Source organism: Spinacia oleracea, chromosome 5, assembly GCF_020520425.1.
Source record: "Spinacia oleracea cultivar Varoflay chromosome 5, BTI_SOV_V1, whole genome shotgun sequence".
Classification (NCBI taxonomy): domain Eukaryota; kingdom Viridiplantae; phylum Streptophyta; class Magnoliopsida; order Caryophyllales; family Amaranthaceae; genus Spinacia; species Spinacia oleracea.
Window position 1 is genome coordinate 96,823,729 of NC_079491.1, and position 13,128 is coordinate 96,836,856.

At 35.1% G+C, this 13,128-nt stretch overlaps 1 protein-coding gene across 1 annotated transcript; it reads left to right on the forward strand.

Annotated features, from left to right (window-relative positions):
- Positions 1–1,812: 1,812 nt before the first annotated feature.
- On the forward strand, positions 1,813–7,403 carry LOC110799208 (serine/arginine-rich splicing factor SR45a). Its single transcript, XM_022004426.2, has 7 exons — positions 1,813–1,936; positions 2,049–2,068; positions 3,726–3,860; positions 3,935–4,031; positions 4,334–4,483; positions 6,770–6,821; positions 6,920–7,403. Exons 1-7 carry the CDS (start codon positions 1,934–1,936, stop codon positions 7,135–7,137), a joined length of 675 nt encoding a protein of 224 aa, XP_021860118.2. The 5' UTR covers positions 1,813–1,933; the 3' UTR covers positions 7,138–7,403.
- The last annotated feature ends 5,725 nt before the right edge of the window (positions 7,404–13,128 follow it).

Consider the following 13,128-nt stretch of genomic DNA (forward strand, 5'->3'; position numbering starts at 1 on the left):
CTTTCCAGATGTGATAAACTAGGACAGCTACAGCTGTGTACATAACTGTCTTCTGTACCTTGCTCTTGGCATATCTTTGAATATGTTTGAGGAGGATAGCAACAGAATTCCTGCTGTGTTGGAAACCCAGCCAACTCATAATCTGGTTCTTACAGTTGACACTGAAATGGCAATCAAAGAAGAGATGGTTTGCTGTTTCTGAATGTGTACCACAAAGGGGGCAAAGGTCATCAGACCCTACCATTAACTTATACAACCTGTCTTTTGTTTTCAGTCTATCAAGCATAGTAAGCCAAATAATGAATCTGTGTTTTGGCACAGAAAGTCTGTTCCACACATATTGTTGCCAATGAACCTTATCAGTTTGATGACATAGAGTAGTGTAGGTTTCTTTGATAGAGTACTTAGATGTTCTCAGCCACTGGTGAGAATGCAAAAGAGTGTTGCAACTGTTCTTCACCAAGCAAACATACTTCACCACCCAGCTTGCTGCAGTAGGGGCAATGAAGTCATCCCAATTCTTATTTTTCACATAAACAGAATGAATCCATTTCACCCATAAATTGTCTTGTTTTCTAGAAATAGCCCATGCTAGTTTTCCCACTGCAGCTTGGTTCCACAGGAGCAGATTTCTGAATCCCAAACCACCCTGATTTTTTGGAAGACAAAGTTTATCCCATGCCACAGGGCCAGGTCTGGAATCATCATAGTTCCCATACCAAAGGAAGGATCTGCAAATGGAGTTGATTCTTTTCAGGACAGTTTTGGGGAAAATAAACATTTGTGACCAATAGACAGTCACACTCATAAGCACAGTATTAACCAATAGAGCTCTCCCAGCAAAGGAAAGATGTCTTGAACTCCAAGTTTTTATTTTGGAGGTCATTTTAACAATGAGAGAATCACAGTCACTAGCTTTCAACTTCAGAGGGGAGACAGGAACACCCAGATATTTGAATGGGAGAGAACCCATGCCAAAACCAGTCAACTCAGTAAAAGAGGGGAGTTGATGATCTGGAATTCCACAGCAGTACAGGGAAGACTTGTGAGGGTTAACCATGAGTCCAGTGGTGTTAGAAAACACACCAAACCCATCCATCATGAGTTGAACTGTTTCCTTTTCTCCTTTACAGAACATGAGGAGGTCATCAGCAAAGCATAAATGATTAAGTTTCATAGGTCTACACCTGGAATGAAACTTGAAAGAGGGGTGTTCACCTACTGTTTGCATAGCCCTTGAAAAGTACTCCATGCATAGGGTGAAGAGCAAGGGAGACAAGGGGTCCCCTTGTCTTAACCCTCTTCTAGGATGAATCAAATATGAACAAGCTTAAAAATGAACACAAAAGTCAAAGGAGTTGTTATTGAGCCTAATCGAGTCGAACATCAATCTGTTCAAGCTAGTCTAGTTTATTGAACTCCTTTGAAATATTTATTCTGACTCATTTATTTTGTAATAAACGAACTTTTACCGAATTTCTATCAAACTAATTCACGATCGTATCGGCTCATTAACATCCTATTTATGAATTGTGATCGCAGATTGCGGATGCACACAATATTTTAGAGGGGCGTGGTCTCATGGTTAGGGTGCATTCTGTTCACCTTAAAAAATTAAGTTTCAGTTCCAATAAGTTCAGATAAGTTCAGATAAGTTCATATAAGTTTCAATAAGTTCCAATAAGTTCCAATAAGATTCAATAATAATAATAATAATAATAATAATAATAAATAATAATAATAATAATAATAATAATAAAAAATAATAATAATAATAATAATAATAATAATAAAATTCAAAACTCTCCTACCAAAAAAACAGAAATTATAAGCGAAACTCAAACAGCACAGGTCATAACCCTAATTCGTCTTTCTCCTTTTTCCCTTCGTCCCCCGTTTTTTTTTCTCTCTCTCCCTTCGAAATCGCATAAAAATGGTAAACTTCTTGCAATTTCGGCACCCTTCCTAACGTTTGTGCAAATTTACAAGCATTATTTCTCTCATCTTATTCATTCGACTGACCTTTTTCCCCCTTTTCAATTTTGCAGGCCGATTCTCAGCGCAAGAGGTAATTTCTCACAAGACCTCTTTATTTGGCAGATTTAACGCTAATGTTGATTATTTGATTATCGCGATCTTTACAAATTGATGTTTGTGCTTCTGGGTTATGCAATTCGTTTTTTTTTTTTCCTTTTGGCATTGGGTTTCATTGATTCAATTCTTAATTGAACCGTAAAAAGCGAAGATTTCCCATTTGTTTACTATATTGCGTGTAGATTGATAATCATGTAGATTATATGCAAGTTGGGAGCGTCTTTTGTATTTTGCTCGAAGTCTTGGTGTGGGTTGGGAGATCATGCAGCAAATTGGCTGTTACGGAGGCCTTGTTTGGTGGCCGTTCTATACTTATGAGTTATGAATAGCTTTATGTGTAATATTGAAGATGATTAAGACAAAGAAAGTTGATTGGAAATTTTTTTTATTAGGTACGAGATCATTTTTTGTCGAACTATGTATCTAATGCTATCATTTTGGCGTTGGGGGTTGGAAAGTATGGTTCATTAGATCCAGCTTAGAGCCTTAGAGTTTCATGGGAATACAATAAGGAAACTTTGGCTATATTATTACTAGGAATGTCAAGTTTGTCCCTCTTTCTTTGGTGGTGGAAGACTTTAGCAGTTCCTGAGTATTTCCTTTTGCTATGAATATTTATGTAGCTTGACTGTACAAATACCATTTGGATTTTGGTTTGGCGCTTTACACCTTGATCTAAGGGAGACGATGAGATAATCTTATAATTGCACGACTTTCTTTTGAAACTTTTTAGGGAACTTCTTCTGAACGTATGCCTTTTCTGTTCGGTGTATTACTATTGTATTCTGTTGACCCACGTTGTTGAATCTATATGCTTGTGCTCTTAGTTATAAAGCGCGCCTAGGCGCAAGGCTCATCTAGGCTCAGCCTTTGGCACCTTGAGTCTCCAGGCTTATGTCAACCAGGCGCGCCTTTGTGCGCCTTCCGTCTTCAGGTGCTGTAGGATGACGTGGATTTTTTATTTACATTTTTCTTTTCTTTTTTAATGATATAAACATACCCCATGTGACCTATCAATGGTCTCTCTACAACCTTAGCTTTTTGGGTAGTGGAAGTAGCATAATATGAGTTAACTTTCATATTTCCAGCTTGTAATTACCATGGAAGGTTCTAATTCTGGCACTCTATCGACGGGATCACGCAATGCTTATGAACCGGCAAGAAAATATGGCACTCCAATAGAAATATGTTGTTTTGAGTATAAATTGTGTTAATTTTTTTCTGTACCGAATTTTAAGGTTTATTACAAAATTATGTGCGCCTTGTATCCAAAAGACGCGCGCCTAAACCTTGCGCCTTGTGCCTAGGCTCCATGACCATTGTGCGCCTTGCGCCTTTTTAAACTAAGCTTGTGCTGAACTATAAACAGATTGGTGCAGTCCCCCTTGTCATGTCAGAGCTTTTGCATCTTTAGGCTGAACTGCTCAGTTGCCATGTAAATCTGGTTAAATTACGATTTATGTTCATCGTGAAACCTGTGTTTTACTCTTTTGTAAGGGACTATTCAAAGGATATTCTTATTGCATATGATATTGACTTCTGTAATGTATTCTTGACTGTTTTTTTAGTCCAGTGTTGTATGGAATTTTTTTAATTTCACTTAAACTTATTTCATTTGTCGGAAACTGTAGGTACTCTAGGTCTCCATCACCTATGAAAGAAAGATCTAGGTCCCACTCTAGGTCTAGATCACGGTCCAGATCTATGTCTCCTCCTAGATATCGGTCTCGTTCTCGTTCCAGATCAAGGTCTGCAAGCCGTGGCAGGTTAGCTTGAAGCTTAAAGAGCAGTTTTATTGTTTACTTTTTGCTCGACTGCTAACTCTTTATGCAACTATCAGGATTGAGACGAATCCTGGAAATACACTTTTTGTGACTGGTCTTTCCTCTAGAGTCACTCAAAGAGAACTTGAGGACTTCTTTTCCAAGGAGGGAAAGGTGAGTACCGGATGTATCCTGAATATGCTTGTTTTGGCTCGGTTACGTTCAGTTTATTTCTAAGAAAATACTGTGAAATGACTAAAAACTAGTTAATACAACAGAAATTAATCGTTTAATATATGTTTGTAATGGTCTATAAGTAGTTGTATTTAAAAAATCTGAACGTTTAATCTGCTTAGTTATTTCCTCTTGCCGACCTCATGTCACTAAAAAAAAAGTTCATCAGCTTCTATAGAGTAGTTATATTTTGCAGTTATGCCATAATTTGTCTTGAGTTCTTTGGATTCCATTGCTTTCAGGTAAGCTCAGTGTTTTTGGTTATGGAGCCACGTACACGCATATCACGAGGATTTGCTTTTGTGACTATGGCTTCTCTTGAAGATGCTGACCGTTGCATCAAGTACCTCAATCAATCTGTTCTCGAGGGTCGCTACATCACTGTTGAGAAGGTATTATTGCTATCTTTGGAATACTGTATTGGATGAGGTATATGATCGACCTTGTCCGTTAACTTGGAGGTTTTTGGTTACATTCAGACTACATTGCTTCAGCTTTGTTGGCAGCAATCAAAGATGATGAGTTTCATCCATCTCAACTTTAGACAAACAGCTTGATCAAACGGCCAGCTAAACACATATCTCATGCAATCTGATCAACTAAACATAGCAAATATTGCCCAACAACTTAGAACAACTGCACTACCATCAACTCAACTAATCAACGGATATTTTCAACACTCAACATTTCTAGTCAAGCACTTATGGTACCTGATACCATATGTTGGTATTGCCATTCTCGTATAGCTTAAGGCTTGTTTGGTTGGTTGCTGTTCCAATATGGCTGAATTAATTTCTTACAGCTTTATATATGTGTGTATATATATCAATTAGCTGATTTATCTGCCACTTAAAGTCATATTTGTGCATTTTCTCTCCATTTATGCCATTAAACACGTTTTGTTAACTTTAGCTTTGTTATATCTGCAGTTTCTTCCTGTTTTCATAACTGAGAACACTGAGACCGTGTATCTCTTGATTTGGCTTTTTTTGTGTGAAAATGAGTGTCGTTGAATGTTTTCCCATTTCTACACAGTTAGGAATCTATTAATTTTTTATGATGTATAGTTTATTCTGTGATCCCCTCCCCCCTTCCATCTCCCTTAACAACCTATGGTGCCTCAGACTCATTAAAGTTCCTTAATACAGACTTGGTAGAAGTATTTGTCATGGATGTACCAAATGTATGTAAATTTCTCTGTTGGTTTCTTGAATGATGCTTGCGTATTTATATCCATTTGTGGTGTGGAGTCCATATCTGTCATAGATAAGGTAAGGTAAATTGTGAGTGTCAGTTAGAGCCTACAACATGGCTTTATTTTTTTGTAAGTTTTAGCAATAGTGCACATTAAGTATTTATAAGAGATGCAGCGGGAGTGTAAAAACTGGCAATAGTCACTTGCAAAAGAGTTTTCTTGGTTTGGATTTTATATCTGAAGGTGAAAGTTGTGAGTTGAATGGTTTTACTCTTGTGGTTTGTGTTTGTTTCAACTAAGATAGTGGAGGTATTCTAATATCTGAAATTTCTTTCTAAGTGCCTATTCCACCTCGTTCATGGATGTGGCCTTCACTACAAGGTAATTTTGCTGTAGCTGTGTGCATAAGTTTATGTCATAGTACTAAGTTTCTGGCTGTTATGCAACTTGGGTCTCCGGGTGTCTGCTTATGTCGTACGTCTTACTCAGTTACTCTGCTGGACATGATTATGATTTTCTTGTCTATGGAAGATAACCTAGGAAGATCTACATCTTTGAGTTAGACCCTGTATTTGCGAGGCGCGTCATGATAAGAAATTTTCACTGCATGATCCAGATATCAAATTTAAGTTATTTTCATGAAAGGAATTATACTTCAGTTCATTTGGGTCCTAAAAATTTGGTTTAGGTCGGAAAAATTTGGTCTTGGATTATATTTCTAGGTAAGTGCCAGCATCAACAAATACAGGTCTTTGGGTATTTTTATGAAGAAAAAAATATGATTTCTTTTGCATGTGATGTAGCTCCGTAACTTATAAAGTATTACGAAGTAATCACACAAGATTTTTAACAGAAGTTCTGAAGAGCATTTGGGTAGACGATAAGTCCTGTTACTGCGGAAGGAAACAAAATTCAGTGTAATAAAACATAGTTAATGCTGTCTTTTAGCTTTCTAGAGTTTAATAGTTGGACTGCAAAGCATATTGAACTTCTTTTTTCAATGGATCATTCTAAGTTTTAAGAGTGGGTGGTAACCAAGAGTTTCAGTGGTTCTTTTTTCTTTTAGATTTTTTTTATAACTTGTTCTTCTGATTCCAGAGCAAGTGGTATAGTTCCCCATGTCTCATCTAGTGATTTTTGTTATGAAAGAAGGTAAAGAATAGGAAAACGATAATTTTTAATAGGAAAACAGTCATGCTTCACTACTCTTCAAATTTAAGTACAGGGCCACAGGGGTTCTGAATCCAACACATTCAATACATGACTTCTCCTTGCATATTTAAAATAGGCCTCCCAGCTCCCGCTGCTACCCTTAGATTGCTTTGTTTCACTATTCTGTATCCCAATTTCTTTTGTCTGTGTTGTACGATATATCCCAGTGTCTATTTGAGCAAGATAGAATGCGCCATTTCTACTGTCATGCCGTTTATTGAACATTTACATTGAGAATAGATAGAATGAGGTGTTTGTGTTTGCTTTTCAGTCAAGGAGGAAACGACCAAGGACACCTACCCCTGGACAGTATCTTGGCTTGGGTAAATTCTGGACGTTAATTTGTGCTGGCATATCTTTTAACTAATTTGATATGGCTAAACGTTTATCCATTTATGTTCCACATGATTTAATTTTACAGGCCATCGCCGCAAATACCGAGGTGGGTATGGTCGTGAAGACTATGATCATAGGAGGTCACCAAGACGTTCACCTTATCGTGGTAGCCGAGGCTATTCTCCTCCTCGTCGTTCTCCTTATGCTGAAAGGTCAAGGAGGTACAGATCAAGGTCATACTCTCCTTATGGAAGCCCTAACAGAGGAGGATATGGGCGTCGATCTGGTGCCTATGGCAGATAAGAAAATAGTTGTAAGCAATCTGGGGATGAATGGGACTATAATACTATCTTGTGGAACTATGCTGTATCTAGAATTGTGTATGTGGAATGTTAGTGCCTTTGTTAGTTCTAGTTGTTCAACCCTGTTGTGGTTGTTCCGACTTCATTGGCAAAGCATGATCTTTATTATGATCGTTTGCAGATTGCAATATACGACTTAAGTATTAACAGAGCCATGTATCTGTGTCTCGGTGAAATCAAGACCTTGACTCTAGTATTTTCGTGTTTCTTTATGTTTTATTTTATGATTGCTTGATAGTGGTTAGCACTTAGCACTTGGTACGTTTCAAGGTACAAAATTAGTTTCATCATCCAATTAGATCTGCCATGAAGGTTTTCGGATGAATTAATCTTTGTTTAGCAACCGCGGCTGCTCTTAGCTCTTCCCGCCCTTCATGCGATTGGATCCATTAGTTCTCCACTACTTGAATAATAAGGCTTTGTTTTCAATTTCTTGCTCCGTTTCCTTAAGTTTGTGATCCATTCGCCTCTTTGCAAGATTGCAAGTACGGAGTAGTTATACTTCCTTATTGATCGCCCGTTCTTCCGGTTTTGGTTGTGTATGCTGATGCACATATGTGACAATTGGTATCTTTAATTTTGTATTAGTAAAAGTTATAAATTTTGATATTTTTAACACTCTCATTCAGATGAATCGAATAAGAAACTGAAATTATTTTTCTTATGTGTAGTTGTAAGATTTCAAAGAAATGAATCACATTGAACTGATTTGAACTAGTTTTTTGCCACTTCCATCCAAGTAAAAGTACTCTTTATCTTAATACCAGAGTCACTTTTATTTACTCATGCTGCTTGTGAGCAAATTGCAAGGCATGTGCAACTGACTTGTATTGTTACTTTCTTCTGCTCCTTTCCTCCTCAATGACTAGGGGTGCTCATTACTAAGTACCCGGCTTTTCGGTACCCGAAAAAGCAGGTACCCACAATTACGGGTAATAAAAACAATCGGCCTATGACCCGACCCGTCAAAACTAGATACTCGCTTTACAGGTACCCGATTTTACCGGATCAAGTCATAGGATACCCTCATTTTTTTTAAGTTCTTTTATTTTTTTTTACATTTGCTAATTTGCTACTGGTACTTACCTACTACATTACTTGCCTAACAAATGACTAAAAAGGCTATCAATTTTTCCAAAGCACCCGATCAAACTTCAAAAGACAGGTTATCAGGATAAAACTAGTGTGTGGTCCGGGTAATGCCCCGGTTGCTACTTTGAATAATTAAAATTCGAGATTCTTTTTCAACTCAATATTTGACCAAAATGCATTTAGTCCATAAAAGTGAAAAGATTCATTGAGTTCATCAATTACACATGTACGTTACCGTCATTTATCATGCCAAATAATTTTTCAGTTAGATCATCTTACAATTCGTTTAATTTATTTTCTAATGGAACTACGTTCTTCAAATTAATAAGATATATGCATGGCATTTCTGTAGTTGATGCTTATGAGACTTATGATATATATCATGTTTAATTCATTGTTCTCCTAATATTTTAATTGCTATTTTTTATTCCAATATATTCCATAAAAAATAAAAGGTAACATAAAGATTTAGTTGTTTTAGACTTCGTGTTAACATGTGTTTATAAATTAATGTGCATGGATAAGCAACAATTAATGGTTGGTTAAGATGGTAATGAGAGTTATTCTCCAAACGTGAGGTCTTATGTTCGAACCTTTGGTGTAAATAGGAGAGTTCTACATGGCACATAAACTTTTATCGCAAACTGCCACCGAGATCTCCGTCTCGTGAAAAGGCTCGGGCGGTGAAACCGAGGACTGAATTAAGCTTCGTAGGAGGAAGCAACAAAGAATCATGTGGACGTGGGCCATATCGTTCATCTTCCATTAACGGTTGCGTTGCTCCTCTAGGCCCATGACCCGACCAGGAAAACTGCATTTTCTACTGGATCGGGTACCCAACCCGTTATTAAGAAAAAAAAATCAGTTTAATACCCGCTTGTTTTGTACCGGGTTAGCAGGTTGGGCACTTTTGAACACCCTTACCAATAACTCAGTCTTTTAAATAGAAATCATAAAAAATGACTTTGGCATGCTACAAGGAGTATGGCGATGTAAACAAAGTCATGTCAACAATGTAGTTCCAAAGGAGATAAATTTGCTACCTTTTTAGTTTTAAGTATTTTCTTTATAGTTTGTTATGTTAGCTCGTAGTTTTAGTTTTAAATAGTTTCTAGATTTTTTTGGATAAAATCACCTTTTTAAAGTTGTAGTTTTTGAAATAACTACGTTATATGTTTTTTTAATAACCCCCTTAAACTTTTAAATTTAAATCAATCACCCCCTAAATCTAACGTCCGTCCAAATTTTCGTTATTGGACCCCACAACCAACGTCCAAATTATTTTTCCCTCATTTTCCTTCCTTTTCACTCGATACTCTCTCTCTTCTCCTTCATTACTACTCTTTTCACCTTCCCAACCATCTATCTATCTATATAATATACTAAAAGAGGAAAATAAATGCGGTGATGACATTTGTCACTCATTGATTGACCTCTCTTTTAATATTAAAAATAAAGTTAAAAAATTAAGCAACAAATATTTTACAACACAATAATATCACGTAATATATGTTCAACTTACTGTATTTTTTGTTACCATAAAATACGGTAAGTTTTTTCCCCCTTCAAAAGAACTTACTGTATTTTATGGTAACAAAAACTAATATGAAAAAATACATAAAGAATTAAAAAATTTATCAATATTTTTACTAACTTATATAGAGGATTTCCTATATATGTATACATAATCAAATTCTACACATAATCTAATTCAAACATACATCGCATATATCAAGATAAGTATTTAAAATTTACACGGTTTATAACAGCCATATATTACGTATGACTACCGTATAATCTATTTAGCTTATGCACTAACCCTGAGTTTACCATTTATATGTTTGGCCTAAACTTTTAACCCGCAATTGACAGTTATTCTAGGTTTAACATACATAGTATATAAAATAAATTGCCAGTTAACAAATATAACTGATTCATCACCAGTTATCAATAAATTTGAGATCTTTATATACACCATTTAACATTAAGATATATTGTTCAAAATCTGATATTTGACACACTTCCTAGAAATATTAAGTTTTAATAGTTGTAATATATAGAATCTTAGTGCATACGGAGTGTAATTTAAACATTTTAACTATAATAATTAAGTTTTTTTTTTTTAAAAAAAGTGGTAAGTGTTAAAGATAAGATTTTAAACGCTCAATAAATTTTACATTCGTCAAGACAGTATAGATGTAAATCTGACAATCGTCCTACAATAAAATATTTACGGAGTATCATATTTCATAAAAAAATACGTGAACCTTCTAATTACGTATAGTAATAATCGATTATAATACAAAACTAGATTATATCCCTTGCACACACATACTCCGTATATTCTAAAATTATTATTTGACCTGCCATATTTTTTACTCCGTAAAAAATATTTCCCTCCCTAAAGCTAATGTATAATTAATAAATATCGAAAGTACTATGCTTAATAAATAATTATACATTAGCTCCGTATATGAAATTTTCGCCGTACTACGTTTACATATTTCATATGCTTAATAAATTTGATCAAAATAATGATTAAATATATTTTCCATTATTGATATACCGATTTGACTAAAATATTTCCAAAATAATTTTGAACAAATTATTATTATGTGATGTCTATTATTGTCCTATTATGTTATCCAATATTTTCTCCATACATAAACCATTTATAGAAAACGATAGAAAAATAAAATAAAATAAAATAAAATAAAATAAAGTATATATAATTTAGGAAAAAGGTTTTTGGCAGGGAAAAAATGCACTAGAAAGTGACATGTGTCATTCATGGTGTCTCTTTTAGTATAAGGTAATAAATATATTTATATTGATGGCGGTAAATTTCTTAATTTAAACATACTACTAAGTACTAAATTAACATGTTTTGAATATACTCAATACATCAAGATAATTGGGGAAAAGATTATACCGAATATACTTCAATATCACAATATTCACAACCATATGACAATGATTTGTTTCATACATGAATGAAAGTATTTTAACATCTTTTATCATTTCATTTTGTAATTTCTGAATCTTTTAAATGGGAAACAATTTCAATGATTTTTCGTTTAATTTTTATATTATTTTTTCTTTGCCTTTATTTGATCAAATATTGGATAATATATTTTTACATTGTAATCCACTTAATAGTTGAACTTGTACTATAAATTCAATTATTATAAATCTGTCATAAGTAAATTTCATTAAAATTATTAGACACTAATCCTCAATACCTGAGTGATTTGAGATTACTTGTTTGAGAACTTCTTAGTTTGACGTTGTCAACCGTCGCACCGTAAAAGAAGGCTATAACGGCAACGCTCGGGTTATCACCTATCAAACGAAGTCTAATCTCAAGATCGCAAGATTGAGATTGTCCTCTCATAAATCGGGATGAGATGCTAAAAGTTGTACAAGGCCACTCGGAGAGCTAGAAACTGTAAAATGTATGGCCTTGCTCAGATGAATAATAGGTTATGATTATCTGTTTATTTGATCAGTTGAACTCTGAAACCGAGAAACACCTCTGGACATAATAAGGATGAAAACTCTTACCTTATGTTCAAGAGCAAGCATCAAGCGACAAAGGAATTAGGAAATGCACACTTGTCCCTAAGGACAAGTGGGAGACTGAAGGAAATATTGCCCTTGGTCCAAATATGTATTTAATGCTAAGTCTAATAAATGCGGTTCAGTGTTAATTATACAAGTTAATAATTCAGTGAGATCAAGTGAACTGTATGCCTAGCTAGAGGCTGCTTCAGTTCAAGTGGAATTAATAATATTAATCCACATCTTACTCTTGATTGAACCCGTAGGGTCACACAAATAGTACGTGAACGGATCAAGTATTTAAAGGAATTAAATACTCTATTTATTGATATTCGGAATCGACGGATCTCGGTTTCAGTGGGAGCTCAAATCGTCAAAAGACAAATTATGAAATACTCCTGAAACGATGATATTGCCGGAAACGGAAATATGGATCGTATAAGAAATATAAATATTATCCAAGTCGTAGATGTTACCGGAAACGAAAACATGGTACGTGTCGGAAAATATTATCGGAAATGGAAATATTTCCGGAATCGGAAATATTGCCGGAATCGAAAATATTGTCAGAATCGGAAATATTATCGGAATCGGAAAATAATTCCGGAATCGGAAATATTAAATATTTGTTCGAAACGGAAATTAATTCCGTTTCCGACAATATTTCCGTTTCCGACAATATTTCCGCTTCCGGCAATATTTCCGATTCTGACAATATTTCCATTTCCGATAATATTTTCCGATACGTACCATGTTTCCGTTTCCGGCAACATCTACGACTTGGATAATATTTATATTTCCGATACGATCCATATTTCCGTTTCCGGTAATATCATCGTTTCCGGAGTATTCATAATTTGCCTTTGACAATTTCAGCTCCCACTGGAACCGAGATCCGTCGATTCCGAATATCCATAAATGGAGTATTTAATTCCTTTAAATACTTGATCCGTTCACGTACTATTTGTGTGACCCTACGGGTTCAGTCAAGAGTAAGCTGTGGATTAATATTATTAATTCCACTTGAACTGAAGCGGCCTCTAGCTAGGCATACAGTTCACTTGATCTCACTGAATTATTAACTTGTATAATTAATATTGAACCGCATTTATTAGACTTAGCATTAAATGCATACTTGGACCAAGGGCATTATTTCCTTGACTGAACCCGTAGGGTCACACAAATAGTACGTGAACGGATCAAGAATTTAAAGGATTTAAATACTCCATTTATGAATATTCGGAATCGACGGATCTCGGTTCCAGCGGGAGCTGAAATC